General features: G+C 43.8%; 3 protein-coding genes across 4 annotated transcripts; all 3 read left to right on the top strand.

Moving 5' to 3' along the window:
- The first annotated feature begins 951 nt into the window (after positions 1-951).
- Positions 952-5172, top strand: LOC125539804 (histone-lysine N-methyltransferase SUVR4-like). Its single transcript, XM_048703326.1, has 8 exons — positions 952-1401; positions 1505-1979; positions 2610-3631; positions 3739-4004; positions 4124-4190; positions 4303-4353; positions 4605-4704; positions 4814-5172. Exons 1-8 carry the CDS (start codon positions 1213-1215, stop codon positions 4855-4857), a joined length of 2214 nt encoding a protein of 737 aa, XP_048559283.1. The 5' UTR covers positions 952-1212; the 3' UTR covers positions 4858-5172.
- A 7015-nt stretch (positions 5173-12187) lies between these two features.
- LOC125539803 (methylmalonate-semialdehyde dehydrogenase [acylating], mitochondrial) lies at positions 12188-18897 on the top strand. 2 transcript variants are annotated; one of them, XM_048703324.1, is made up of 19 exons: positions 12189-12372; positions 12457-12539; positions 12641-12715; positions 12829-12990; positions 13122-13200; positions 13641-13795; positions 13997-14060; positions 14970-15049; positions 15350-15415; positions 15983-16033; positions 16134-16285; positions 16386-16476; positions 17437-17517; positions 17592-17669; positions 17806-17841; positions 17917-17960; positions 18035-18113; positions 18377-18467; positions 18574-18897. In XM_048703324.1, exons 1-19 carry the CDS (start codon positions 12345-12347, stop codon positions 18678-18680), a joined length of 1602 nt encoding a protein of 533 aa, XP_048559281.1. In that variant the 5' UTR covers positions 12189-12344; the 3' UTR covers positions 18681-18897. The 2 variants fall into 2 exon arrangements, with proteins under 2 accessions (XP_048559282.1, XP_048559281.1); XM_048703325.1 differs by lacking the exons at positions 16134-16285; positions 16386-16476 and having other exon boundaries at positions 12188-12372.
- A 1461-nt stretch (positions 18898-20358) lies between these two features.
- On the top strand, positions 20359-24185 carry LOC125539802 (zinc finger BED domain-containing protein RICESLEEPER 2-like). Its single transcript, XM_048703322.1, has 3 exons — positions 20359-20508; positions 20981-21307; positions 21648-24185. Exons 1-3 carry the CDS (start codon positions 20478-20480, stop codon positions 23780-23782), a joined length of 2493 nt encoding a protein of 830 aa, XP_048559279.1. The 5' UTR covers positions 20359-20477; the 3' UTR covers positions 23783-24185.
- The last annotated feature ends 3207 nt before the right edge of the window (positions 24186-27392 follow it).

The raw sequence follows: 27392 nt of genomic DNA, 5'->3' as shown, positions 1-27392 counted from the left end.
GGCTGAAGCTTGAGCCGGGGCTGCTCCCAGTGAAGCCGGAGCACGTCGAGATGGCAGCCCCCGACGACGAGTCCGCCCTCAAGTGGGCGAAGGAGGACTACGTCCGGGAGCAGGTCCGTCGCCAGCGTCGGGCATACGCGGAGCTCCAGGCTCGGCGCTGCGGGCGCGAGGAGGGCGGCGTCATCATCCTCGATAGCGACGAGGAAGACGAGGCCGGGCCGTCCAGCGCCCCACCACGCCTTGGCGACCCTGGCCAGGGCTGCAGCAGGGACGGCGCCGGCCCAAGCCAGCCGCGCGGCGATGACGACGACGGCGGCGACTACACCCGCTTCTACAGGCTTCTCGGCATGTAGACGACGGCGGCGGCGATGGCGGCGACTACACCCGCTTCTACAGGCTTCTCGGCATGTAGACGACGATGGCGGTGGCGGCTAGGCATAGTTTGGCGTAGTTTAGGCATAGTTTGCATGTTTTTGATGTTTTCTGTTCAAATTTCAACGAAGTTTCGCCGAGTTCGTGCAAAAGTCACCGAGTTTGCACATATTTTCGTAAGCAACATCGCCGAACCGGGGCGACCTGTGGGCCACGACCATAGTTTTAAATAGCCCGCTATAGCCTTTTCAGGAGAGTGCCGCTAAATGGTCGTCTTCCTAAATAACCCGCTATAGCCGCTTTAGCCTGCTATAGCTCCGTTATAGCTGATTTGGAGGCCCGCCGCTATTTTTCATAGCCCGCTATTTAAAACATTGACCACGACTGGGAGTTAGGTCGCCCCCACGCGCCAATCTAGCGCCGGCTCACCCTCAGGAGGCTCTTTTTCGACGTCCTGAGAGGCCGAACGGCCGAAGATGCTCTAATGATTCATCCTTCTAACCAAACACAACATGGGCTAACTTTATCCACACAACCAAACAAAAAATGGCTATCCCGGTCCAGTTGAAGGGTTGGATAGGATAGGAGAAAGACGAGCAGAGTAGGCAGTGAAGGAGTGAGGCGTCCTCTGGTCTTCTTCCACCGACCACACCCACCGATCAGCACTCAGCAGCCGGCAGTGTGAGCGACTGACACTGGACGAATCGCCAATGAAGTGAGGGGGGAAGCCAGCCAGCCACCGCCCAGAAACCCCAGCCAGGCCAATCCCCAAGCTTTCTCCTGCAAACCCTAGCAATGGCGATGCCGCTGTGAATCGGATCTGGTCCTAGCGGATCCAAGATGGGCTCTTCCCGAGGTAACCGCAACGTGAGGGCACGGCGGGCCGTGAAGGCCATGAAGCTCCTCGGCATCTCCAGGGAGCAGACCGCCCCCGTCCTCAGGCGCCTGGTCGAGCTCTACGACGACAACTGGCAGCTCATCGAGGCCGAGTCCTACCGCGCCCTCGCCGACGCCATCTTCGACGAGCAGGTCCCTCCCTTTCTCCCTTCCTTCCCACCCCCCTTCCGGCATCCATCCATACCGAGAACCCCCGCTGTCGGAGGAGCTGATGAAATGGTTGCTCTGTTTTCAGGCCAACGGCGGCCCAGCCAATGGCGGGGATCAGGTGCAGGGGCAGGAGGAGCTCGATCTGGAGCTGGAGGAGACAGGCACCATGCCGGAAATGTTCACGCCGGAGGACGACGACCAGCGCCCTTCCACCTCCCTCGCCGTCGTCCGCAAGGACCCGGATAACCGCATCACCGCACCACGCTCAAGGACTGGTTCCAGAGCAAACCTCCTTGGCTCTGACCCAACTCAAGCCGCTTCGCCTACACAGACCAGAGCGCTAAGCAAGCAGAGGCAGATGCAGATGCAGATGATGGATGAAGATTTTCAGCAGCCTGTCTTCCTGAGAGAGCCCAAGCCTGAGCCTGTTGACATGGATGCAGTGGACTGTCTGAATGTGCAACCTGGCTTGATTCACCGTTCGCGCAAGCGCAGTGCGCCCTCCTCCGAGTTTTTGGCATTGCCTCCACCTGAACAAACTCCTAAACAGATTTCAGAAGGTTCGCATTCACAATCTGAACTCATTCATCATTTTGTCCCGGTGCTATAGACGTTAAGCATATTGCCTGTCTTTTATTTTCAGATCATGACATTTTGACATTGTCTATGCACTGGGTGGTCATTTTAGTGTTTTAACCAATTAAGCAGTAGTGCTTTATGTTGTACTACAGTAGAAGAAAGGATTTTCACTTCGTGCTATCCTGGCCTTATGTCATGCTTAAAATATACACTTTCTGTTCAGTAAACCACTTGTCCTTTAGCATCCCTACCATTGAAGATATGTTAAGTACAGAATCAGGATTTGTTAATACAATTTGTGGTATACCTTTCCACATGCATAAAGTTGGGGTTGCTAGCATCATTTAGAGAACATACACCTTTCAATTGACCGGTTCAGTTTTGTATATTGTTCATCTGGACACTTATATTCACAAAAATTGCTCCCAACACTGGTTGCAACCTTTGCTTGGTAACTTAACATGTTAAATAAGGCTTTCTGCACTTTTGAGGTTCCACCTGCTGAACCTTTGCTTTAACATGTTAAATAAGTCTTTAATCAATCACATCTTGCTGTTATTTTTTCCTTCTGAGCAATGGTCTTACTCTTTTGAACTTTTAACTTTATATAGGTGATAAAAACAGGACAACTCAGCATTGCAGAAATAGGGAAATGCCTACTTTGTCGGTAGAGCCAGCAAACAGCACAATGAACAATGGAACGGGATCTGGAGATGGAAATGTGCAGGAAGCACCTTGTTTAGATATTGATATAGCATCATCCCCTAGGGGTGATGTTAAGATGTCTCTGAAATTCTGTATAGACCCATCAAAGTTCCACATGCCTGCTTTAGAAGCAGTTTTAAAGATGGTTGAGGACAAATGTCTTCGCTCTCACAAGGTTCTTCCTCCTGATTTTTCCATTCGTGGCCTCATGACTGAGATGTGCCAGTGTGTTGTGCAACTGGGCACTAAACATACTGCGGAGCATAATACGCAATCAGATACTGTTGGTAATGGCAGCTTGTCAGAGAATGCTATAAATAGGAAACGGAAAGCTAGAGAAGAACCGTTGGTTTCGAAAGGCTCGGAGAGTGGTCCTGCAAATTCAACCCTTGCCCAGCAACACCATTTGGCACTTTCTGTATCGAAGACTATCCATGACATAACTGATATATCCAAGGGAGAAGAAAATGTGAGGATATCGATTGCAGATGAATCTGGCAGAGAGAAATGCCCACCTTCCTTTTATTATATGCCAACAAACGCTGTATCCCAGAATGCTCTTATTAGCATGTTTCTTGCAAAGATTGGCAGTGAAGACTGTTGCCCTGAATGCTTTGGCAACTGCTTGTCCGCACCTGCACCATGTGCTTGTGCAAGACAAACTGGGGGTGAATACGCATACACACCGGACGGTTTGGTTAAGCCAGCATTCATTGATGAATGTGTCTCTATGAACCGATTCCCAGAAGAACATCACAGGGTGTATTGTAAAACTTGTCCGCTTGAGAGGTCTAAAAACAAAGCTTCACCAGAGCCTTGCAGGGGCCACCTTGTTAGGAAATTCATCAAGGAATGCTGGAGCAAATGTGGCTGTAACATGCAATGCGGTAACCGTGTGGTTCAACGTGGCATAAGATGCAATCTGCAGGTAACATTTAATGTTTTTGTAAACGTAGATTGTTGGGGCACTATAATGTCACATTTCCTTTATTTGCCATGTGCAGCATACTGACTGGTACTTTTACTATCTACTAGGTGTTCTTTACCGAAGAAGGGAGGGGTTGGGGGCTCCGCACACTCGATGATTTGCCAAAAGGCACTTTTGTTTGTGAATATGCTGGGGAGATACTAACAAATACAGAACTGCATGAAAGGGCCATTCAAAATATGCAGAATGCTAGGTATACACATCCAATACTTTTGGATGCCGGTTGGTGTTCTGGAGGGGAGCCGAAGGATGAAGAGGCTTTATGCCTAGATGGAACATTCTATGGGAATGTTGGCAGATTCATCAACCACAGGTGTGTGCTTGTTCTTAACAGTCATGTTTATGATGCTCATTTTAAATGACAGCAAAGAGAAAGAGGCTTAACTTCAAATTGTCTCCTTAAAAACTATCTGGTTGTAACACTCCATGTAGATGCTGTGATGCAAATCTAGCCATGATTCCTGTTGAAGTGGAGACTCCTGATCATCAGTATTATCATGTAAGCTACACTCAACAACTTTGTTATGTACCCGTACCAGTCTCTGAAAATACCATAAAGATGCGCACACCAAGGTGATGATCTTATTTTTATTTTCTTGTTCATAAAACAGGTTGCATTCTTCACAAGCAAGAAGGTGGAGGCTTTTGAGGAACTGACATGGGTATGTGCATTATACAGTTTCTTTGTATTGATGCAGCATGTATGCAACCTTTGTTCATATAGACAAATGTCTCAACGAGCAAGACTACCAAAGCCTATGTACCTGCAAAGGTTAACGAATCTCATGGTATAGGTTTTTAAGAAGTAGAAAGTGCGTCTCTACTGCACGATGAAAAAAATATATTTACACTTTGGACACTAGAGCCACAACAGAAGAGAAATGCTTAGTGAGATGTTGTTTGCTGGTTTCAGGACTACGGCATCGATTTCGACGACGAGAGGCAGCCCATGAAGGCGTTCGAGTGCCTGTGCGGAAGCAGATACTGCCGGGGAGGTCGGCGTCACCTTCTAAGTACGGGCCTGTTTGTTTGTCGTCTCATCGCTTGTCCTGGAAGTGTGTTGGCATTTTGTTTGTTTTGAAGGCGTACCTAGTACTGATTGTTTTGGGGGTTGTTTTGCAGGGAAGGAGAGGAGGAGGAGCAGAGTTACCGGTACCGCGGGATGAGCTGAGGTATTAGAAGGCTGTTGATGCGATGCGATGATCGTTTGTTTAGGAAGGGTTAATTAACTAACTAGCTAGGGTAATCAAGTAGTAGTGTCACAAGCAAGGTGCTGCAGGTGGAAGAATGTATGTATGTAGTAGGTAGTTTGGCGTGTGCATTTTGGACAAGTGATGGATGGTATGGTAAGGGTAAGGCGGAGGAGACGATGGCTCTTCTCTTCTCCTCTCCTCTCCTCTGTGTAGAAGTAAAATGTGTATGGATCAAGTGACCTCGCTCGCTCTTAATATTAGTAGAACAAGATGCACTACTTACTACTAGTCCAGATGTGTATATACATTTCATGGGTATTTGTATGTTACACCTGGCACTCAACTGGAAACAATCCTAGTGGGCTGAGTTAGTTTGCTATTGAACTGAAACCGTTTCTTTCAGCTGCTGTGCTCCAGTACAAACTTGCTGGTTGTAACTCAGCTCACTACCCCTCCCCTAAGGAGTAGCACAGCCACAACATACGCAACACATGCAGCAGCACATTCTCCCTCTCCTGCACTGCTGCCGTGCCGGTTCCTTCCCTTCCTACTTGTGTTTTTTGTGCTACCTCTCCTTTTGGATTGTTGTCAGATCTGTTATAAACGTTAACCACAAGCACAAAACATCCCAAATATAGTAAAAACTTGTGAGAGCCCGGCTTAATAGGAGCTATAGACTACTCATATTAACCAGGAACTCCTTTTCCGGGAGCCCTTTCAAAAGGAACTGCGCACGAGTGAGGACAAAGTGCAAAGAAAGGCCAATGTTGGTCTGTGGGGTCAGTTTTGATCCCGCTAGGCGTAACAGAATGTTACAAAATTACATCGAGATTTTTGCGCGATTGAACGTCCACTGCCGTCACTAGAATGAGCCGGTTGACGCGTAGTTGTCGATGCTCCCGAACCGGAGCCGGCCCGGCCTTGTCAATGACAGGTGAGAAGTTTTCGTGCACGTGCCCCTAAGAACCAATCCTGAAGCCGCAGTCATCGCCGTTGAAGCCTTAAGCTGGTGTGAAGAACCTGCCACCAAATCTCGCAGTTGTGTATGCATGACGAGAAATGCTAACCTCGTCGCCATGAGCATATTATTGCTACATGAGCCCATTATTGCAACATGGTGATCCATCTATAGATATGTATGAACAAAACAAATTTACAAAGATGGAAACTCATTAAGAAATATATTAAAACAATTAATTGTTTTATATCCATGCAAACAAATTTCAGGGCGCCTAAAATTGTATCTGACCTTAGCTTCCTTTGTTTTGTACTACTAAAGATATGTGCCGTGTGTTGTCATGGGGTAATTTTTTTAACGTAATAAGAGAAGAGTACGGGACAAATCTTGATGCAAGCAAATAGCAAAATATGATTATATGTGTTCGTGACTGATCTATTTTATTAGGTTATTGAAGATAAAAGACTGATTGCTATTTATTTACTTACGGTCATGAATTTATTGTTATTTATTGGGTTATTAAGATGCTTGTCCCCCACGAAAAAAAGATGCTTGGCCAGTGTTAGATTTTACCACTAGCCACAGTGAGAGTAATTTCAACAGTAACATCGAGTCCAACTCAGCCAATTTGCTTATGTGGCAATGAGTTAATGAGGAGAGAGATAGTTGTGATAACTTAGCTAGTTACTATAACATCACATGTCCCATTGCAATATGAGTCTATAACCTAATAAATAAATCTTTGCATGTTACCACACTTAAGTTACTACCCACTATGAAGATAGTAACATAGTCTAGGGATATGTGTATGTTACTCTCCACTGTGGCTAGTGTAAGAAAGTTCATGGGCCGTGAATTTATGGATGTACCATTGATTGATCTGGTTTATTGGGTTGCCAAAAATTAGTGTGAAAGTCAAAAGGGAATGGAAACCTAGAAAATAATAGTGAAGGGACCGAGTTAGGAGTGAGACAGATGTAAGATGCAGACAAAACCTTATGTCTTTTTCATGTAGTACTAAGTATGTGCCTGTGCGTTGTCACAGAGGCCAAATATTTTTTTATCTCCATAACTTTGATAAATTAATGTGATTGAGCGGCATACGTGAAGGTGCGATAAAATATGGCATAAAATTAAGCGTCATAATCACACGTTATATTAATGTGATCGAGCGGCATACTTGAAAGGTGTGGTTAATATGGCATGGTGGAAATAAAATCGACTGAATGAAAGGAAAAATCAATAGAGGGACATGATGAGAGGTGGGAACCAGTTGACGAAGAATTCTGTTCGGTAGGAATAGAGATGCTAATTAATATATAAGTCATTTTAGGTTGTGCACCACGACCAAGGTGGAGCAAAAAACAAAAAAGAAACTTAATGGTTATTTGCTAATTAATATCATCGCATGCAATGAACTGATCATTGCATGTCGTGTTTGCTAGTCTCAAGTTATTAAAAATATACACGTCCCACATCTCTTATTGATTGGTTCATTTATCTATGTCAAAAAACAAGAAATGAGATGAGAGTTAATGCACCGTGCCTAAGTGTTTTGGGATTATTTAATTTTTGTAATTTGATTTATACACATGGACGGAGGGAGTACTTATTTTTAAGTAGTATAACAAGATAGAGATGGACATCATCTTCCTCTTTTTATTATTAAAAAAGTGAGTTATGATAGAAACATTGAATATCATCCTTTTGTTATGTTAGATCTAATGACCAATATTGCTCCAATTATATTGTAACAGTTAAAGCATGATAATTAGTATTAAAAACATCATATCAAATCACCATAATTAGGATTCCAAATATAAAAATTGTCTCAATCAATCAAAGCATCGTAATTAGCAATCCAAAAAACATAGTAATTCAAATCAGTGGACCCGATCACTAGACCACAACCACGAAAGCTGCGAATCGTGCCATCAACGGAGATATTGATATTCACTATTTACAAGGTTAATTAATCCAAAGAAGCAAAACACATATAAATAAATAAATAAAAATCAGATTTTAAATTTTGGATTATGTGGTTGCACATACATAACTGCTTTTCTTTTTTGAAATCACATACTTCCTTCGTTCCAAAATAGATGACCTAATTTTGTACTAACTTTGTACGTTAGTATAAAATTGGGTCATCTATTTTGGAACGGAGGGAGTACATAACTGATGGTATATACTACCTTCGTCCTAAAATATAAGACCTTTTTACAATTTATGTATGTACTCTTTGTAAACAAATATAAGAGATTTTTGAGTGTAATAATATATTTCTTTTGTCTCATAATGTAAGCTTTTTTTTTGACACTAACATTATTGGGTGGAGTATAAAATACACACAAAAGAGATAGAGATTTTCCACTAAAATAAGAATACAGTATACAGTAGGGTTTGTCTAGGTCTCACTCGACTTAGACTTCACGAAGTCTAAGTCAGGTGACATCATCCAACAGTAGCCCAGCCCATTTTAGTTTCTTATTAAGTCTTGGTACCTTTTTCTACTGTTGCTGGGCCGACCGTGTTATTGCAGCCTAATGCCTTCATTTTTTCGGTTGTTGTGTGCTTTTGGACCAGCAATTTTTTGAATATCGAGAGTTTTTGTAGATGCTGCTCGTTCTGGCACACTGGCCGGGGCAGTAGTTAACTTTTTTTTTACAGTGAGGGCCAATAGTAACCTTAGATGTCTCAAAAACAAGTAGTAACCTTAGCCGTTTGCATGATTTTCCTACCATCCGGCCTTTTGTTGTTTTTGTTTGGTTTTTCTGTTTTTGCTTTTGTTTGTTAAATGTTTATTTCCTTTGAAAAATCAGTTATTGCTTCACCGTAAAAAAGAAATGAAAGCTTTGTTTACATTTATAGTAATATTTTGGAAGAAAGTGCTTGTTTATTTTTTAAATCATCATGTGTTGAAACAAATATTCTTAAAAAACATCATGTATATTAAAAAAAAATGTTCACGGTGTGTTTACAAAAATAGAAAATAACTAAAAATACAACAACAAAATAAATTAAGCAAAAAAATAAAATATGATAATAATAGTAGTAGTGATAATAATAATAATAATAACACAAAGTTGCACTTTGAAAGACATGTAGTTGTAGTCGCGGCTACACTGTGTCTAGTGGACGATATGCAACTGTCCCCCTTCTGACAAAAAATATCACTGAGTTGCAGTCACGTTGAAGACACACACTTGCAGTCACCTGTCCAGCCTTGATTTTCCCAGTTATTACTCGAGCGCGCTGAGGGGGAGTGACACTTGCAGTGGTGTGTTTAATGGCAGAGATGAAAAGAAAAAAAGTTCCACACCGATAGTAAACATGTAATTACGCGTGATTTAATTACACGCAATTGTGTGTGATCGATGTATGTGCAAATAGGTGGTCATGTTTTTGAAAAAAAATAAAAACTAATAAAAAACAGAAAAATGGGGAAAATAAAAAACGAAAATGGGAGCGAAGCTGGGGAACAATCAAGCGCAAATGCAACACAAAGCAATGACAAAAAGAACAAAAAAACAAAACAAAAATGCGTGCTTGAACACCCGCCCAACCCACAAAAACATGCCTAGTGTCAAGAATGCAACTGTGCCCCCTCATGTGCCGCCCTATGGGGAAATGAAGGTAAGTTGCAGCCGGATGGTTAGACATTAAGTTGCAGTTTGGGGCGACGCTTGCAGTTGCGTACCTAGTGTCAGACATGCAATTGCAGTCAAGGGTGACACTTGCAGTTGTATGCCAAGTGTTAGACATGCAACTTCCCCTACCTCTCTCGATGCCCTCCAACAAAACAAAAGTTCAGTTGCAGTAGGGGGCGACACTTGCAATTGCATGCCTAGTGGCCGACATGCAACCGCCCCCTCTCCCACTGCCAGCTGACAAAACAAAGGCCAGTTGCAGTTGGATTAGTAGACATGCAATTGCAGTCGGGTACGACGCTTGCAGTTGCGAGCGTAGTGTTAGACATGCAACTGCCCCCTCTCCCGTCATCATCTGACATAATAAAAAAGTCAGTTGCAGTCGGGTGGGTAGACATGTAGTTGCAGTCGAGGGAGACGCTTGCAGTTGCATGCCTAGTGTCAGACATGCAACTCCCCCCTCCCCTCTCCGACTGCTCACCGAGAAAACAAAAAGGATAGTTACAGTCGTGTGGGTAGACATGCAGTTGTAGTCGAGGGCGACACTTGCAGTTGCATGCCCAGTGTCAGACATGCAACCCCCCCCCCCTCTCCGACTGCTCATCGAGAAAACAAAAAGATAGTTACAGTCGGGTGTGTAGACATGCAGTTGTTGTCAGGGGCGACACTTGCAGTTGCATGCGTAGCATCAGACATGCAACAGCCCCCGCTCCCACGGCCTACCGACAAAACAAAAGGTCAGTTACAGTCGTCTGGGTAGACATGCAGTTACATTCAGGGCGACACTTTAGTTGCATGCCTAGTGTCAGACATGCAACTGCCCCTCTCCCGCCTCTCTTCGACGAAACAAAAGTCAGTTTCAGCTAGGTGGGTAGACATGCAATTGCAGTTGGTGGTGATGCTTGCAGTTGCGTGCCTAGTATCAGACATGCAACTACCCCTCCTTTCCCGTCGTTCTCCGACATAACAAAAAGGTTAGTTGCGCCCGGGTGGGTAGACACGCACTTGCAGTTGCATGCCTAGTCTCAAACATGCAACTACCCCCCTCTCCCGCCCACTAGCAGAACAATGGTCAGTTTCAGTTACCATTGAAAATTATTGAGTTGCCGTTGTGATTTTAAATTCCCTCCATAAATAGATGCCAACTGCTACCCATGTTCCTGTGCTTGCAACGACTCAAGCAAACTTCACAGACCATTGCCAGAGCGCATAAAAAAACAAACAACACGAAGAATGTTAACAAGGATATGAAAATGACATATTTTATGACCAGACAAGCAAACAACGGTTTCTTAACTAGGATATGAAAAGGCAAACATATATGCATATAGATGATATAAAAAGAAACAATTACTAACAAAAATATGCATAAGTGGATTTTTTTGCCCGTATAAGTGGATATATTAACAGGATGTGGTCACAAAAATTGAAAATGAACATATTATGTTGACTAACAAACAAATTCCGCTACTATAAAAAAAGAAACATTTCAAAAACTAGACAGAAAAACAAACATACATGCATACCTCTAGAATGTCTACTTGAAAACTAACAGAACTCTGCATTGACTAACAACAAACTCTATTGCATTTAAAACAAAGAAACATTTCTATTTGAAACTACTACAAACTCTGCTTGAAAATACTAGACCTCTCTTGATCCTCTGCTGGAAATGGAAATAAAACTCACTAACCTCTGCTGATCCAAAATATATTTTGACTACTGGTGAAAAAGAAACTATTAATCTGCACTTTGTCCAAACTACTGGAACAAACAAATCCCCTGGGAAAATGAAGATAACTACTAATCTCTACTTAAAACAACCTACTGGAACCAACAAACATAAGAAATCGGAGGAACACCTACTCCCAGATCTACAGAATGACAGCTAAAAAAAAAGAAATCAGAGAAACGCCTACCCAGCCCAGCGAACAACCCACCGAGAAAACCTCCTATGTCCCCCGACAAAAAGAAGCCCGACAAACAAACAAACAAACGGGCTGGACACACGTGTTACACAGGCTAAAACAAGATAACCCACTTTCAACGCAAATCTTGAAGTAAACAAAGATCCGACGGATGGCGCGTCGACTGAGACTTCACTAAATCTCAGTCGACTGAGATTTAGCGAGTCCGTTAAAATAATGAAAGCTAAAAAGTACAAAAAAAATAAACTAAAAATGGAACAATAAAAAATAATAACAAAAGAAAGAAAAAAAGAAAAAGAAAAGACATACAAATGATACATAAAGTGAAAAAGGGAGAAAAATAAAGAAAAAGAAAAGACAAAGAACGAGACAACAGCAGCCTAAAAACACACATTGAGATGCGACCTGAAAAAAAAATAAAACAAAATGAGAAAGACCTACACGCATGGCCTGTTACATACACAGATAACAAAAGTGAGAAAATCACAACGCGAAAACAAAAAACAGCCCAAACAACGGAAGACACAGACAAACAGAGAATCGGGCTGGACGCTCTCCTTAGCAGGCTGAAAACGAGACAGCCAACTCTCCAACACGAATCTTAAAGCAAGAAATAATCATACGGCTGACACGTCGACTGAGATGTAGCGTCACCGTATACAGTATTATAATAAAAAAGACAGAGATAGAGATATGTATCCTAGCTGGAAAGAGAATCCCGTGACGTCTGCCTTCCCATCTCCTCCGCCGCCGCGGCGGTGCAGCCGGGTGGCAGATAGTACAACGAATACGACACCAACAACCGCTCCTCGCCTGTCGCCACTCCGCTCTCCCCTCCCCTCTTCCTCCCTCCCTCCTCGCCACCGCTCCGCTCCACTCCACACCCCTGTTCCCAGACGCAACCACCGCCGCCGACGACCGACGATGCTTCGCGCCGTCCTCCTCCGCTCAGGTAGATCGCTCCCCTCCCTCCCTTCCTCCCCGTTCTCCACCCCCTGAGGCCGCACGCGGTTCCTGACCCCCTTCCCCGTCGCAGCCTCCGGCCTCCGCCGGTCGCCGATGGCCGCCCCGCTATCCACCGCCGCCGCCTCGTGGCTCGCCGAGGGGACCTCGTCGCCGGTACGCGCACGCCCCTCCCGGAACCCCCAATCTGTCATTCCTATCCGTGTATGCATCATTTCCGCCTGGTGTGACTCACTGCCGCCTCCACGCGCTCGCAGCCCAGGGTGCGCCTACTCATCGGCGGCGACTTCGTCGAGTCGAAGGCCACCGAGCACGTCGACGTCACCAACCCCGTAAGCCATCCTCCCGCCTCTCGGTCCCTCCCAATCGGTCGACCCTCCAGCCGGAGTTGGTCGATTTTATAGCTGTCGAGATGTGATGTGACGCGGGCATTTCCATGTCGCAGGCGACGCAGGAGGTGGTGTCCCGGATCCCGCTCACCACCGCCGACGAGTTCAGGGCCGCGGTGGACGCTGCCAGGACCGCCTTCCCTGGCTGGCGGAACACTCCGGTCACGGCGCGGCAGCGCATCATGTTCAAATACCAGGAGCTCATCCGGGCCAACATGGTAGTATTATTTCTGAACTTATTCCAATGTCCATCAATAGAAACCATCAGTTATTGGTTCCTGCTGCAGTAAATTCTGTGCTTCATTGGTGGTGATTAATTCTGTGCTTATTTGGTGGTGATAAATACTAGGATAAGCTGGCAGAGAACATTACAACCGAGCAGGGAAAGACGCTGAAAGATGCTTGGGGTGATGTATTCCGTGGTCTAGGTTAGTTTTCATGTCATTACACTTGTTTTTGGCCTTTTTCTGCTTGCATTGGTTAGATAGTATAATCATCTTAACACCGCAATCGTGTTAGTTGTTGATACACGGGCAACCCGCAAGCTAGTCTGATGAGTTCACTCTCTCTGTTCATGCTTGGAATATGTAATAACACTATTCCGCTAGAAGGTATACAAACCGGTCAGTAAGCAGAATAAATCATCCATATAATAGCAGGTTATCCTCATGTATGCAGTTTAAGACACGGTATTCTATTTTCCACACCTTCTACACTGCAGGACATGTCGATGCCACCATATCTTTTATCTGCCCTTAATACGCTTATTCTGTGAAGTGACATTTTCTTCGTGAGACGCCTCTTGGTTATATTGGCTATTTAACAAACTGGATGTACGTTTTTTGATTTCAAACTTCTAATCTTGTAGAGGTGGTGGAGCATGCTTGTGGAATGGGGTCACTTCAAATGGGCGAATACGTATCTAATGTTTCTCATGGGATTGACACCTTTAGTATTAGGGAGCCACTCGGCGTATGTGCTGGGATTTGCCCATTCAATTTCCCTGCCATGATTCCCCTATGGGTATGCCCGACTTTCACTGTTTCTTTAACATCAAATTTTGTTCTTATTACTTATCAGGGCTCTAGAGTGCATCCCCTGTACAATTTCCTGGCCTTGTTCTGTCTGTAACTTTGTTTGTTAATGTCTGCTATCATTCTTTGTAATATAAACTCGGGAGAGAAAATTAGATCGTGCGTTTTTTCTTATGTTCTTTGGATGCAGATGTTCCCCATAGCTGTTACTTGTGGGAATACTTTTGTTCTAAAGCCATCAGAAAAGGATCCAGGTGCTTGCTTTTGCCATTGTGTTCTTGCCCAATTTGTTGACTATTTATTGTTGTTGTGGCGTTTACTAACTAAATGCAAAAGTGCATGTGTTCTTGCTTAGCTAACATTTGAAGATTGGTAACGGTGCTGTATTTCTCGCCATGATTATTATGACAAATATACCTTTCGGTCTCATAAGGAATTGGTGCATAATAGTTGCAGCCAAGTTTCACATTTTCATTAGTTGTACAATAGCACTATAAAATATACGTTTTGGACAGGAATACTGTAGGGGAACCCCCTATGGTATGTGTAGTAGATTCTTGTAATATAAAATGTAGGGCTACGCTTGGCATCTCGGTTTTTTTGGAGTTTTAAGAGAATACCGTGGTCTTTTTAGAAAGCATGGTTTTAAATACTTTGATGTGTTTGGCATCAACAAATGTAGCACTTGCATAAACCGTAGTATCTCCAATACCATGTTTTTTTTTGCAGTATTTGAAAAAGAGGTCTCAACCTCTTTTTTCTTAACTGACTGCGAAAAACTGTGATTCTTAGGAACTCTAGTATTCGTTGCCCATGCATTGGAATACTGAGGTTTTTAGATTTTTAGGGTTTTGAAAAACTGTGCTGCCAAACTAGGCCTAAACGGCCTAAAATCCTGCTCACAGGGGGCAAAAGGACAAAGATATTGACCAAGAATCCAAAACAGGATATAGAGATGGGCTCAACGCTACTGCATAATTTATATCACACTTGAAACGTGCTTTCCAACTCTGAAAGGAGGGATTTGATCATTTGCCACGTTTTAAAGTACCATGTATCATTGTAAATGGGGGTCCTTTAAAATGCTTTAATTCTCGGCCATTTTGACAGAAAGACTGCACACGATTAATTTTGAGATTTGATGGTATTATATTTGTGAACAGGGGCTGCTATGATGCTTGCGGAGCTAGCGATGGAGGCTGGTTTACCAAAGGGTGTGTTGAACATTGTTCATGGTACCCATGTACGGCATTCTTAGCTTTTTTTTAGCTTGCCATTGGGTTTGATAATTTGTTTCTCATGTGCTGCTGATGCCTGGTGTTGTTTCATTTTAGAACACATAAAATGATTGATACTTTGTGGGCAAAGCCTATTGTCTTTACTCTTTGGAACACTGGCAAAGCATCACATCTTGAAACTTTACACTTCCTCTGGAGAATTATCTGCTCATATTGGATACATGAATCTTTTATGCCTTTTCTGGATACATGAATCTATTAGGCCTCTTAGGTTACCTGGTTCTCATTTTGTTTTACTTTATCAGGATGTTGTCAACAATATTTGTGATGACGAGGCTATTAAGGCAGTATCATTTGTTGGTTCCAATACAGTAAGTGGATCAATGATCTCCCTGAACCTTGATTTACGAGTACACTTTCCTGCATCGACCATCTAACTAATATTCTGCTCTTCCGATACGTATCGACATATTTGTTTTCCGCTCTTGGGTCATCAACCAGACCTCACTCTAGAAACAAGGATATCCATGCATTCTCAATCACATGCACACATGACAGATCTTTTTATGTGTTATTATAGTGTTTCAAAACTTAATTAGCTTACTGTGCTGACCAATAAATTCATTTACCAAGATGCAAATAAGAGTTTTTTGTGCCAATACAGGTGTTCTTGCTGTTCATGTGTTCGTGTTAATGGCATGTTTTTTTTCCGCGAATATGCAAAGCTTGCGTATCATTGCATTGATAGAAGAAGCGTGTTAATGGCATGTGTTCTCTTGTATTGAAAGATGTGCAGAAGAAAAGAGAGATGTGCAGTTATAACTTATAAGTTCTATTTTTGATCATTTACATTAGATTTTTAACCCTATTGCTATTGTACTCCTGTTGCTCAGAGCTAGCTAGCAGTTTGCTATCTCTGATCTCTCTCTCCTTCTCAGGCAGGTATGCATATATATTCTAGAGCATCTGCGAGTGGGAAGCGTGTTCAGGTGGGTTTGCTTCTAATCATGACTTCCTGAATAACCTTTTTTCCATGCCTTTTGCATTCTAAGCAGTATAATTCAGAATAACAGGTTCTGTTTCCTTTAGTGTAACATGGGTGCAAAGAATCATGCCATTATCCTTCCTGATGCTGATCGAGATGCCACATTGAATGCCCTTATTGCTGCCGGTTTTGGTGCAGCTGGGCAAAGGTGCATGGCATTGAGCACTGCTGTTTTTGTTGGAGGTTCAGAACCATGGTAGAGTTCTACGACTTCTACCCAAGACAAATTTTTTAGGCTAAAGTTTTTTTTGGGTCAGATTTTGGGGAAGCATTGTCAACCTTATCTTTTGTTTTAGGGAGGATGAACTAGTCAAACGTGCAAGTAACCTTGTAGTTAGTTCCGGAACAGCTAATGATGCTGACCTTGGTCCAGTGATCAGTACACAGGTTTGCTTTTTTGAGCACATGTTTTTGTATCCATGTTATTCATATTTTCCCACTTATGGATACATACTGATTTTTTTTTAAATTGAATATTTGAACTTAGGATCTTTTTTTTTGTCGGAAGATATTCAAACTTTTAAATTGAAGGGGTAAAAGGAGATCTTATGAAGTTTAGATCTCCAAAAGGCTGCTTGATTACCTGTTTAAAATTGGACGATAGAACAGTAGTTACTTATTAACCACTCAAGTTTATTTAGAAGAATTAATCATGAAATGTTGAGTGAGTAATCTTCGTATAGCCTCTGTATGGAGTATGATCCCAGTGAAAAAAAATGCTACACTTGTTTTTAGTGATGATGAACTGTTGACATATGGTATAGCCTTTCCGGAAACATATTAGCTTTTGGGGTTTGACTGTACGTCATGAGCTTTAGATCTACCTTCATAGTCATTGCAATGGTAACTAGTAGTTCCCCTGTCATAATCTCTGCCTGGAGCACATCTATATGCCACTGCCATGTTCGTGATTAACTGAGTTTTTTGTTGTGGCCTAAGCTACTAGGGCCCACATTTGGACCATAGAAATAAATTATCATAAATATTAGCTTGATAATATAATAGTCAATTTTCTTTTTGGAGGCTTCTCTGTGACCTCAGGATTCATATCACTTACTCCAGTTCACAGATTGTTGACGTTTTGACTCTTTAAAAGTTCTGTCTACCTATATTTTCAAGTATTTGGATTAGAAGTTTAGAACTTAGGAATTATCTTCAAAAGTACTTCCATGATATCATAATTTTGTTAGGATTTATATATAGAGAAACAGTGACCAGAGTTGTGGTTTTAGACCATGTCGATGTCCAAAACTTCTGCTTTTGGGGAACTGGAGGGAGTTCTAGATTGGTATTAGAGCCCTTTGTTTTCTTGGTGAATCTTGTGCCCTAACAGTTTGGTATCAATAGGCCAAGGACCGCATCTGCAAGTTAGTCCAAAGTGGCGCTGACAGTGGTGCTCGACTTGTGCTGGATGGAAGGGAGATTGTGGTAATTTTAAGAATTCAGTTGTTGAACTGCCTGTGTGCAATTCCTGTTATGCCTGATAGCTATGCGCTGTGCAGGTTCCTCAATTTGAGGATGGCAACTTTATTGGTCCAACTGTGTTGGCTGATGTTAAAAGTGATATGGAGTGTTACCAGGTATTTTTATAATGTTTACTTTGCATCAGTTTTAACATTATTTTAAAAAAGAGTACCCACCTTTTCCTTCCCAAGATAGAATTGGACGACCATTTGGCTTGTTATATCTGATTGAAACCTGGAAAACTTGGAACAGGAGGAAATTTTTGGTCCAGTTCTTCTCTTGATGAAGGTATAACAAACTTGTTTACTTCTCTTGACACCATTAAATTTTTATTATGCTGATTGTGTTATCAATTAATTGCAGGCAGAGAGCCTAGATGATGCCATACAAATTGTAAACAGAAACAAGTAATTTTTCTCTCTCCTGTGAGCTCATAGGCAAAGCATTGGTTGCAGTTTAATGATTTACAAATCGTCCTCAGGTATGGCAATGGGGCTTCCATCTTTACCACATCTGGTGTCTCAGCAAGGAAATTTCAGACGGACATTGAAGCTGGCCAGGTACTGCATAGCATTTGTGAAGGATTAGTTACCTAATCGTGTAAGCTAGTAGTTGGGTAGTACTCCTACATTACAAGGTCTGAAAACGTTTTGGCGAAAATGTCAAACCTAGTAGTGTATTGTTTCTTGCTAGATATTGGAATATAACCTGAAGGTAAACACATATATATGGGCGCCTGAAATTCAGCATTTTGAAGTTGAAGTTAACATAAACAAGAAGAGTACTGCCCGTATGAATCACAATGTATCGCTTTCCTTTGTAGGTGGGTATCAACGTGCCGATCCCGGTACCCCTGCCGTTCTTCTCCTTCACGGGTAGCAAAGCTTCCTTCGCCGGAGACTTGAATTTCTACGGTGCGCCTGCTAATCATCTCATTTGATCCTTCTTCAGCAGATTACTGACCTACAATACAATCACATCTGGGCATAAGTAATTAACACGGTAAACATGGATGCGCAGGCAAGGCGGGCGTGCAGTTCTTCACCCAGATCAAGACCATCACGCAGCAGTGGAAGGAGTCGTCTCCCCAGCGCGTTTCTCTCTCCATGCCCACCTCGCAGAAGTGAAGTCACCCGAGCTGACTCATGTATGTGGAAATAAACCCAGGCATTGATGTGGAATTTAAGCTTCACAGGAGTTGCCTTTCATTAAGGGTAACTCTTGTGATGTCTTTCATTGTGCTGCCGGTAATAAGAAAATCCCAGATTAGACGACCGAATCACACGCACAGCAGAGCATGTATTTGTACAGGGACCAAATTAATGTGTACATGCAATGGCTCGATATCACATTGTCACTGAACTTGCAGCCAAATCGCCATGTGGGGCATGGCGGCTGGCTATGACTGAGCGGCCTGCCGATCAAAGTTCAAACAGTCGGCGACATCGGCGTCACCGGGGTTTTGAGGCGGCCTAGAAATGAAGCTCTTGCTGGCCTCTACGTGAAATTAGACTTAACCCACACTTTACTTTCCCATTTGATGATCACCCCACCCCTCTCAAGATTGACGGGGCCCTGTAAGTCAGTACCTGTGGCAAATAACCCTGGAGCAAATCATCTAAGACCATGTTTGGTAATCCACCAACTCCCAGAATCTGAAGGAAATTGCAGCTCCGTCATTTTGAACTACAGCTTCACTAGCTTCGGGAGCGGAGTTGTGGAGCAGAGTGACACCGGGCCTAAATCTTGATAGTGTGGCAAATAATCTAAGCGCCTTCTCTGATGATACCTAAACATGGGGTTAACGGAAGATGTTCATGTGCCAAACACCCCTGACCTTTCAGAAAACAATGGAAGAATGTTAATCATGATAGAAAACTTGTGTGTACTAAATCAAACTGAGGCATCCAAAAAATCATGCCCATAACCATTAGTCTATTACAAATACATTGATTTGGATCTAATATCCAAAATAAATAAATAAAGTACCTTTTATGATTAAGAATTACAATATAATCTTTTAAAATTATCTTTGTTATGCTATCAGTCTCCGCAAGACTTTGGTAAAACGACACTGTCACTTTTTCATCCACACGGACTTGATTGCTAATAAAGGTTTTTGAAAGCCCATTCAGTTGTCCATCCAAAAAGATGAAAAACCTTGAGTGATAATGTACTTGGCCAGAGACGATCCACCAAAATTGCACACTATCAAGTCACAATGTCGATGTAAGATTCCAACTTCACAAATAATCAAACCAGCAAAAACAACTTGACACAATAACATAAACTCATTAGATCTGTATAATCGAATTTGCCAAATAAAATAAAAGAGTAACTTTATTCGCACAAAACTATGATCACCACTAGATGTTGACGAAGAAAACATAACTCTTAAAGATTCGAGGTCCTCCATCTCTCAACGCCGAGATGGCAGAAGGTGAAGGGACAGGAATTTCTCTGGTGGCGGCTGCAGTTCTCTGAGTAAACCCTGACATACGACTTACTCCATCCATCCCAAAATAAGTGATCTGATTTTAGAAATAATAATGGTAGATAGTGATGTAGAAGGACCTGTGAGTGGAAGCCCAGAATAAGAGTTTTTTTTGGAAGGACAAAATAAGAGCTTTTTTTTTGAGACAAGGACAGAATAAGAGCTGAAATCAAGAAGACAGAATGAGATTGACCCAATATAAGCCCATCCAGCCTTGAATCCAGGCCGAACCAATAGACTATCTGGGTTTTAGCAGGGCCGACCCACCAAGAAGCCCAGCCCAGTGCACGCATCTCGTCTTAGGGGTAGGTGGTTCCTCCTCCAGGAAGCGGAAGCCCATTCTCGCCACCGAAGGAGGGAGGGAAAGATTGGGGGGAAGCGCCCGGCGAGCCCGCCGAGGAGCGGCGGTTTTCCGGCGGGACCACACACCATGCGTCGGCGATCGCTTCCCGGCGGTTCAGGTTAGCCCGCCGTCGCTCTGCTCTGCTTTCCCCCTTGCTCTGTTTCCCCTCGCGCTGCTCAAGAAACCCCCGCGCGCTGTGCTCTGCTACATTACATACGGAGCAAAAGGTGCCATTTTTGGTCGAGTTCTGTGACATTTCGTGCCTGGAAGAAGTTTCCGCTTAGCAGGATGCTTCGGATTGTGGTAGTGTTGGGCGCTCGCGCTCGGTAATCTAGGTTTTAGGCCGGGAGACTGAATCCACAAATATGTGTTTTTTATTTTGGCGGACGGCCGGGCAAGAAGCATATGTATGTGTGTCTGTGTGTCCTTATGGTCTTGAAATTATGGAGGATGTCATGTACTCAGATCGATGTAGGGTTTCTTCTTGGAAATATATGGATTTCATCTTACATACTTACTGAGGTTATGTGAAGCCATCTTCTTGGACTGATATGTGTGTTCTTTTCATACTTGACTGAGTTGCTGTGAAGCTATGGGGAATCCTGGTAAGCATGAGAAGGATGTCAGCATGAAGGCGATGGTTAAATTTGATGGTGCTCACATCTCGCCCAGAAAAAGGCTCAAGAATCAGTCCAAGGTGGCGCCGGAGGAGTTGCAGCCGATCTGGGAGGAGTTCCAGCCGATCTATCTGAATGGGAAGGTTCAGTTTGCAGACTGCCTCCACTGCCACAACCGCCTCGGCTACAATGGGAATATCTTTCTGCGCCGGCATCTGAAAACCTGCCCAGCCAAACCGGAATCGACGTCGGCCGAAGTGACGGAGTGGATGTCGCCACAGGATTCCTGCCTCCCAATTGGTATGTTCATTTTTGCCTATTGAGGCTCCATGCCATTACCTTCTACTTGGCTCAGTGTGTAGACCACACTTTAGTAGTAGTAGATTCCTACTTCCCAAATGGAATGTCCATTTTTGCATATCGAGGTTCCATTCATTACCTAGCTAACGGTGTCCAGTCAACTTTAATAATTGTGATTTGTTAGTTAGCGGTGTGTAGTTTAAGATCCGGATACACAGATATTCCTTTATTAAGATAATTGAACTCTGGCACAAAGTATCTATTCGTATTGTATACAAGGTTTTGGTGAATCAAATTAATCCAGTTTCATCACATGTTTTTGTTGATGAAATTTTTGCAGTGACGATCGACGACATAAGCTCAGTAAGTCCCCTAAAATGGAGGTCAAAAATATGGGAGGGTTTCACACCCATCTTCGTTGAGGGGAAACTGCAGGGTGCAGAATGCATCCATTGCCACAAGCGCCTCAGCAAACACGGAGGCCATCTGAATCGACATGCTCTAGCTTGTTCAAAACGACATGGGCATGACCAAAGTCATCATAAGGGTAACCGTTCTAGTCTACCTAAATTAAAGTCCAGGGTGCGAGACGAGTCTTCGCCTGCCAGGAAAGCTCAAATCACAAAATGCTCTAGCAAGCTCCGCAGGGCTAGCAGCTCCAGTGTCATCACCTATCAGCCCATTCAAGTGGTGGCAGATCATCTATCCCTACAAGCACCAGGTGGTACAAAATGCTCTAGCAAGCTCCGCAGGGCTAGCAGCTCCAGTGGCATCACCTATCGGCCCATTCAAGTGGTGGCAGATCATCTATCCCTACCAGCACCAGATGGTACAGGGCTGAAGAAACAGAAGACCTCGTCTATGACTAATGCAACTGCGATAAGCACCAGAAAGTTTGGTCAAGATTCACCTTATCAAGATATCGCCAGATTGATAACTTTGCATGGTTATCCTTTGTCAATTGTAGAGAATGAAGATATGAGAAGAATTTTGAAGAACATCAGTCCCATGACTAACAAAGTCTCTCTTAGTGATATGGAAGAACATTTACTTGCTCTGTTTCAGAAGAAGAAGATAAACGTCAAGGATGAAATTGCACTTACCTCCCAGCGTATCTCACTGTCAGCAAGCATCTGGACTCATGATGGACCTGAGCCGACAGTAAATTACCTCTGTTTGACAGCACATTTTATTACTGAAGACTGGAAAATTCACAGATTAGTAATCAAATTCGGCATGTATTCACCTACTAATTTGGAAAGGATAATACACTGCAAGGAGGCTTGTGTTCCAGAGTCGGAAAGTGGATCATACAATGTCATATGGGATGCAATCAGAGACTGGAATCTTGACCAGAAGATTTTGAGCTTGACTTCAGTTGGTGAAATTAAGAATGATGCAAATACCTTGAAGCTCAAGGAGATGCTCATAAAGAAGAGGTGCCTTCCCATCAGAGGCAAGCTGTACAACATTGCTTGTGTGGATGATATGCTAAACAGTGTTGTTTCTGATGGACGATCATATATACTTTTCCTTGTTGGTGACATAGTAAAGGACTTTTTTGGGGCATGTGCATCTTCATCATCGATGCAACAGCAGCTTCTGGAAGTTATTTCACAGATGAGTTTGAAATGTCCGCAAGAAGATGCCAAGTGGTGGCACAAGTTATATTTTAGGCTTGAAGTTGTGCTGCAATTCAACAAGTTGTTTCCTGCTGCAGAAGTGCTGTCTCCAGAAGATATGACAGCTACTTGGCCTATTTGCAAGATTTTGAGGACATTTTATCGTGTTATCGAAGTAATTTCTAGCCCTAGCTCTCCGACAGCAAATGTATACTTCAGTGAGGTATGGAAAGTGAGGACAGTTCTGCAAGAAGAAGCATCAAACGATCACGCAGAGATTGTGACTCTGGTCATGGAGATGCAGGAAGCGTTCGATGAGTATTGGCAAAACTCATACGTGTGGCTGTCAATACCTGTCGTGTTAGATCCAAGATTCAAGATGAGCTTCATTCAATTTCGCCTGCAACGGGCTTACAGCACAGACTCGCTGGGCTACTTATCTGAAATACATGATACGGTCCAGGAACTCTTCGATGAATACTACAATGCTACAGAGCAGCTGAGTGGCGTCCGTCTTTTAAGGAGTGCAGCTCTGGATACAGCTGATAATGATCCTTTGGAAGATTGGGATGAGCACCTCAATTGCCAGATGTCTTCAGAACTTGATGACTACCTTGGGGAGGTTCTAGTCCCAAGAAAAGACGATTTTGACATTCTTAAATGGTGGATGGAACACACCACAAAGTACCCCACACTTGCTGCTATTGCCCGGGACGTCTTAGCGATGCCGGCATCTGCTGTTCAATCTGAAGCAGCATTCAGTAGCAGCAGGCCAGTAATTCCAAAGCACCAGAGCACACTGAGCATCGAGACGATTGAAGCACTTGTGTGTAGTCGAGATTGGATGAGATAAATTTGCAACGTCCTATTACTAACACACCTCTCCGTCCTATGATCACCAACCCAGTAGTGCGATGCTGCGGTTGAGTGCAAAAGGGTTTCTGATTGGCAGAATTGATCTTGACTCTGTTTGCTTGTGGGAACAATGCGATGGACTTCCTTGGTTTTGGAAACTACAGTGATACGTAGTGTGCTATGATGGTGGTGCTGAAAGAGTAAGCTTCTTTTAGAACTTTGCATGTTCGTGTTCATCTGTAGTTAGCTGCTAGTAGCTTCGGTAGTTAGGCTGCTTAATCTCATGTTTGCATTAGATGTTACTTTCTTTAATTTATGAAGTTCCATGGCAAGACTGAACTTTTTCGGAAAGGATACCATGTAACTGTTCTCATACTATTTTAAATCCATTTTACGCTTCACATTCTGGTACTTTCATTATCACATCGTTGGTTATAGACTTCCGACAAAATTCTGTCATATATCCTTACTGGAGTGCAGCTGTGTGCTTGGCTCTTCTGAAAATTAGAAATAATGCTCGTTTCGAATGAAAGGGGATTCGTTCCCCTGCTGAACTGGTATGTTTGTTATACGGACTGTGTGTTCCTGAAATAGTTGGAAGGTTTCCATTCGCCGGAGGACAAACAGGCGTTGGTGGATGGAGGTGAGATTCTCCAGGCACTTGCGCCCAGAAGCCGCGAAGCTGCATCAAGCTCTGAAGATGAACAAAAAATTCAGTAAGGGGACCTGGCATCGCCAGTCGCCTGAAGATATCTGCGTGGCTCTTGAAACTAACTCTATCATGGCAAACCGAGGAGGGTTCACGTTCTGTTTTGCGCCTGAGTGACGGTTGCTAGTTTGTGGGATGCTGCTGTGGCCTGCCATGTTCTGTTTTTGGTTTTGGTTCTAGCCTTTTGGGTGCTCCTCATGCTGGTTGTGTTGTTCTTCTTCTCTTCACCCCCACACCACCCGCTCACCTAGTGTGGGGGGAGTATATGAAAAAAAGAGTACAAGTTCTTTTACTAGAAGATTTATAACATAATTAATACTCCCTCCGTTTCAAAATAGATGACTCAACTTTGTACTAACTTTAGCACAAAATTGGGTCATCTATTTTGGAACGGAGGGAGTACATGAAAGGCTATTTTTCTCTTCCCTGGACAATTTAGTCTTGGAAAGAGTACATTGATCTGCATATCTCTAGCTGCTTTTCACTGGATTTTCCACTGGAAGTCCAAAGTTCACTAATGGTAGGCTGAAAAGGTTGCTTGATGTTGGTCTGCGTGTTCTTTTTGCAGTTTTACATGACTGGTGTATGAGACTTGAAGGCTTCTCAACAAGACCGTAGGAGGGACTGAAATTGCCCATATACGGATGTTCTTAGAGCTAAGAACCTTGCTTTGTTATTTAAGTGAGCATTTGTTAACTGGTGTGCCATTATCACTATTCATGAAAATATAACTTAATGCATTATGCGCATCTGGATGTGCCAATGCAACAATTTTTATGTTGCATGACAGTGCAACCCAACTAAAGTTATGAATCTGATTTAGCTAACTTTATTTTCTACAACAACAACACTAGTTTCTCTTCATATAACAAAAATCCAGAGGGGCGCAGCGACCATTACCTTTATATAAATCCTTCAATATTGTCAACATCTAATTTAATGATGGGCGCTTCTATGGGCAGTGGGCGCCGCGCGCTTAGGCTATGCTAGTCTTCTATTAGTTGGGACTTGGGTTATATATTACTCCCTCCATCTTGAATTAATTGAATTAGTTGATGCTTAAACGGATCTATATCTCTAGACTAATTCTTAAGCGGAGGAAGTAAGTGCTATACGTGTAAGAAAGGAAGTATCAAACTGTCACATAGGATTTCATAGCAACGGAGAAGTAGCAAATAAGTTCAAGAGTTCAGCAACACACTTAATATAACTAATAGTTTAATTCTTTCTGACAAGATATAATAATACTACGTAACAAAATATAGATCCAAACAGCAATTACCAACTACTATACTCTACTGCGATGAAACGATACCAAGCACCACACCCCTATGCGATGAACAAATAACCGTAGCTATTGCCAGAGCTGCCGTCGTAACGATCTCCAAGGACGCCGTAGTCAAAGTCAGAGTAATGACCTCCGTTGCGGCCGTAGCGATATCCATAGTCCGAGATGCCGCCGTAGCCTCCGCCGCCACCGTAGCGATAGCCAAAGCCGATGCCGTAACCTCCTCCGCCGCTCATGCCATAGTCATAGCCTAAGAGGTAGTAGTGGTAACCTAGGCCGCCGTAGTCATAGCCCGAGATGCCGCGGTAGTAACCTCCACGTCCGCCGCCGTAGTCATAGTCTGAGAGGCCGCTGTCATAACCTCCGCCGCCATAGCCGTTGCCATCATAGCCAGAGCTGGTGTCGTGACCTCCGTTGCGGTAGCCGTCGTAAGAGGTGTACGACGAGGCAAAGAGTCGTGCTATGTAGGCTGAGTGGCGAGAGTTGTAGCCGTGCGCTGACGGCGCCGGTGCCGGTGCGGGGGTGGCCTCCTCATGCCGCTCGGACTCATCGTCTACTTGGTCGAGGTCTTGGTCCAACTCGCAGGCTTTCTCGAGGCGGCCTCCGTTGGAGTAGTCAGAGCAGTCGTCTTCGTCTTCCACGGCGTCGGCGTCATCCGCTGCGCCATCACCGGCAGCGTCCGCGGCAACCACCACCTCCGTCGCAGCATCGTCAGGCGCCGGGGCGCAGGCACATACGACAGCCGGCGCCGGTGAAGCCGTCATCTCTTGGTCACCGTCGATGTACACCCAGTCGTCGTCGTCGCCGGCGGCGGCCATGGTGCAGTCGCTCGTCTTCAGATCGATCTGATGGCTCATGGTTCCGCTCAATTTCGTCTTATGTTTGCTTTGGTAGTTTGTGGCGTACGTCGTGCGGGGATATATATATTTGTAGCGCGTGGCTCGATCGATATCTGAATCGAGGTAGGAGCCGTACCCGACGCGGCCCCCGACCGATTAGCAACGAACCCTACCAGATCAGAGTGGAAGGCGGAGAAGGCGTACGTCGTCGATCGGCACAACTCCTGCTCGATCTTTACGCGTACGTGTTCCGAGTCGTACACGCGTAACGCCTGCAACACGTTTTTTTTAGAGATCTCGCAAGCTTTATTAATTCAGAAAGATGTTCATAGGTACACTAGCTGGGTTATGAGGAATACCCAATCACACATGTCTACCTATGCCTAGATTACATGCATACTTTGCGAGATTATGAGCCTCAAAATTGAAGTTTCTACGTTCAAAAATAAACTTGCAGAAAGAAAAACCAGAACTACGAGCTGTAATTTTATGTACGATTGCTGAGTTCGCCCCACTTGTTCCATCATTGATGTCATTGACAACTCCCTCACAATCTGAAGCCAGAACCACCTCATGAACATTTAGATCTTCTGCCAAAGCTAATCCCTCTCTGCAAGCAAAGGTTTCCAAGATCGTGGGATCAGTAACACCTCCATAGACCACTGCCGAGGACCTCAGATAGTTGCCCTGCTCATCTCGACATAGTGCAGCCACAGCTCCGCCCCTTCTGCTTCGCGCTACTGCTCCATCCACATTAACTTTGACAGATCCG

Source organism: Triticum urartu, chromosome 2 (assembly GCF_003073215.2).
Source record: "Triticum urartu cultivar G1812 chromosome 2, Tu2.1, whole genome shotgun sequence".
Lineage (NCBI taxonomy): Eukaryota > Viridiplantae > Streptophyta > Magnoliopsida > Poales > Poaceae > Triticum > Triticum urartu.
Note: the sequence above shows the minus strand (reverse complement) of the source record. Positions and strands in the feature narration are given on the sequence as shown.

Coding starts and splice junctions, on each gene's coding strand:
- LOC125539804 (XM_048703326.1), top strand. CDS start 1,213: ATGGGCTCTTCCCGAGGTAACCGCAACGTGAGGGCACGGCGGGCCGTG. Junction 1,402..1,504: donor ACGCCATCTTCGACGAGCAG/GTCCCTCCCTTT, acceptor CTCTGTTTTCAG/GCCAACGGCGGCCCAGCCAA. Junction 3,632..3,738: donor GCATAAGATGCAATCTGCAG/GTAACATTTAAT, acceptor ACTATCTACTAG/GTGTTCTTTACCGAAGAAGG.
- LOC125539803 (XM_048703324.1), top strand. CDS start 12,345: ATGCTTCGCGCCGTCCTCCTCCGCTCAG. Junction 16,286..16,385: donor GTTGGAGGTTCAGAACCATG/GTAGAGTTCTAC, acceptor CTTTTGTTTTAG/GGAGGATGAACTAGTCAAAC. Junction 16,477..17,436: donor GTCCAGTGATCAGTACACAG/GTTTGCTTTTTT, acceptor TGGTATCAATAG/GCCAAGGACCGCATCTGCAA.
- LOC125539802 (XM_048703322.1), top strand. CDS start 20,478: ATGCGTCGGCGATCGCTTCCCGGCGGTTCAG. Junction 20,509..20,980: donor ATCGCTTCCCGGCGGTTCAG/GTTAGCCCGCCG, acceptor GTTGCTGTGAAG/CTATGGGGAATCCTGGTAAG. Junction 21,308..21,647: donor GGATTCCTGCCTCCCAATTG/GTATGTTCATTT, acceptor AAATTTTTGCAG/TGACGATCGACGACATAAGC.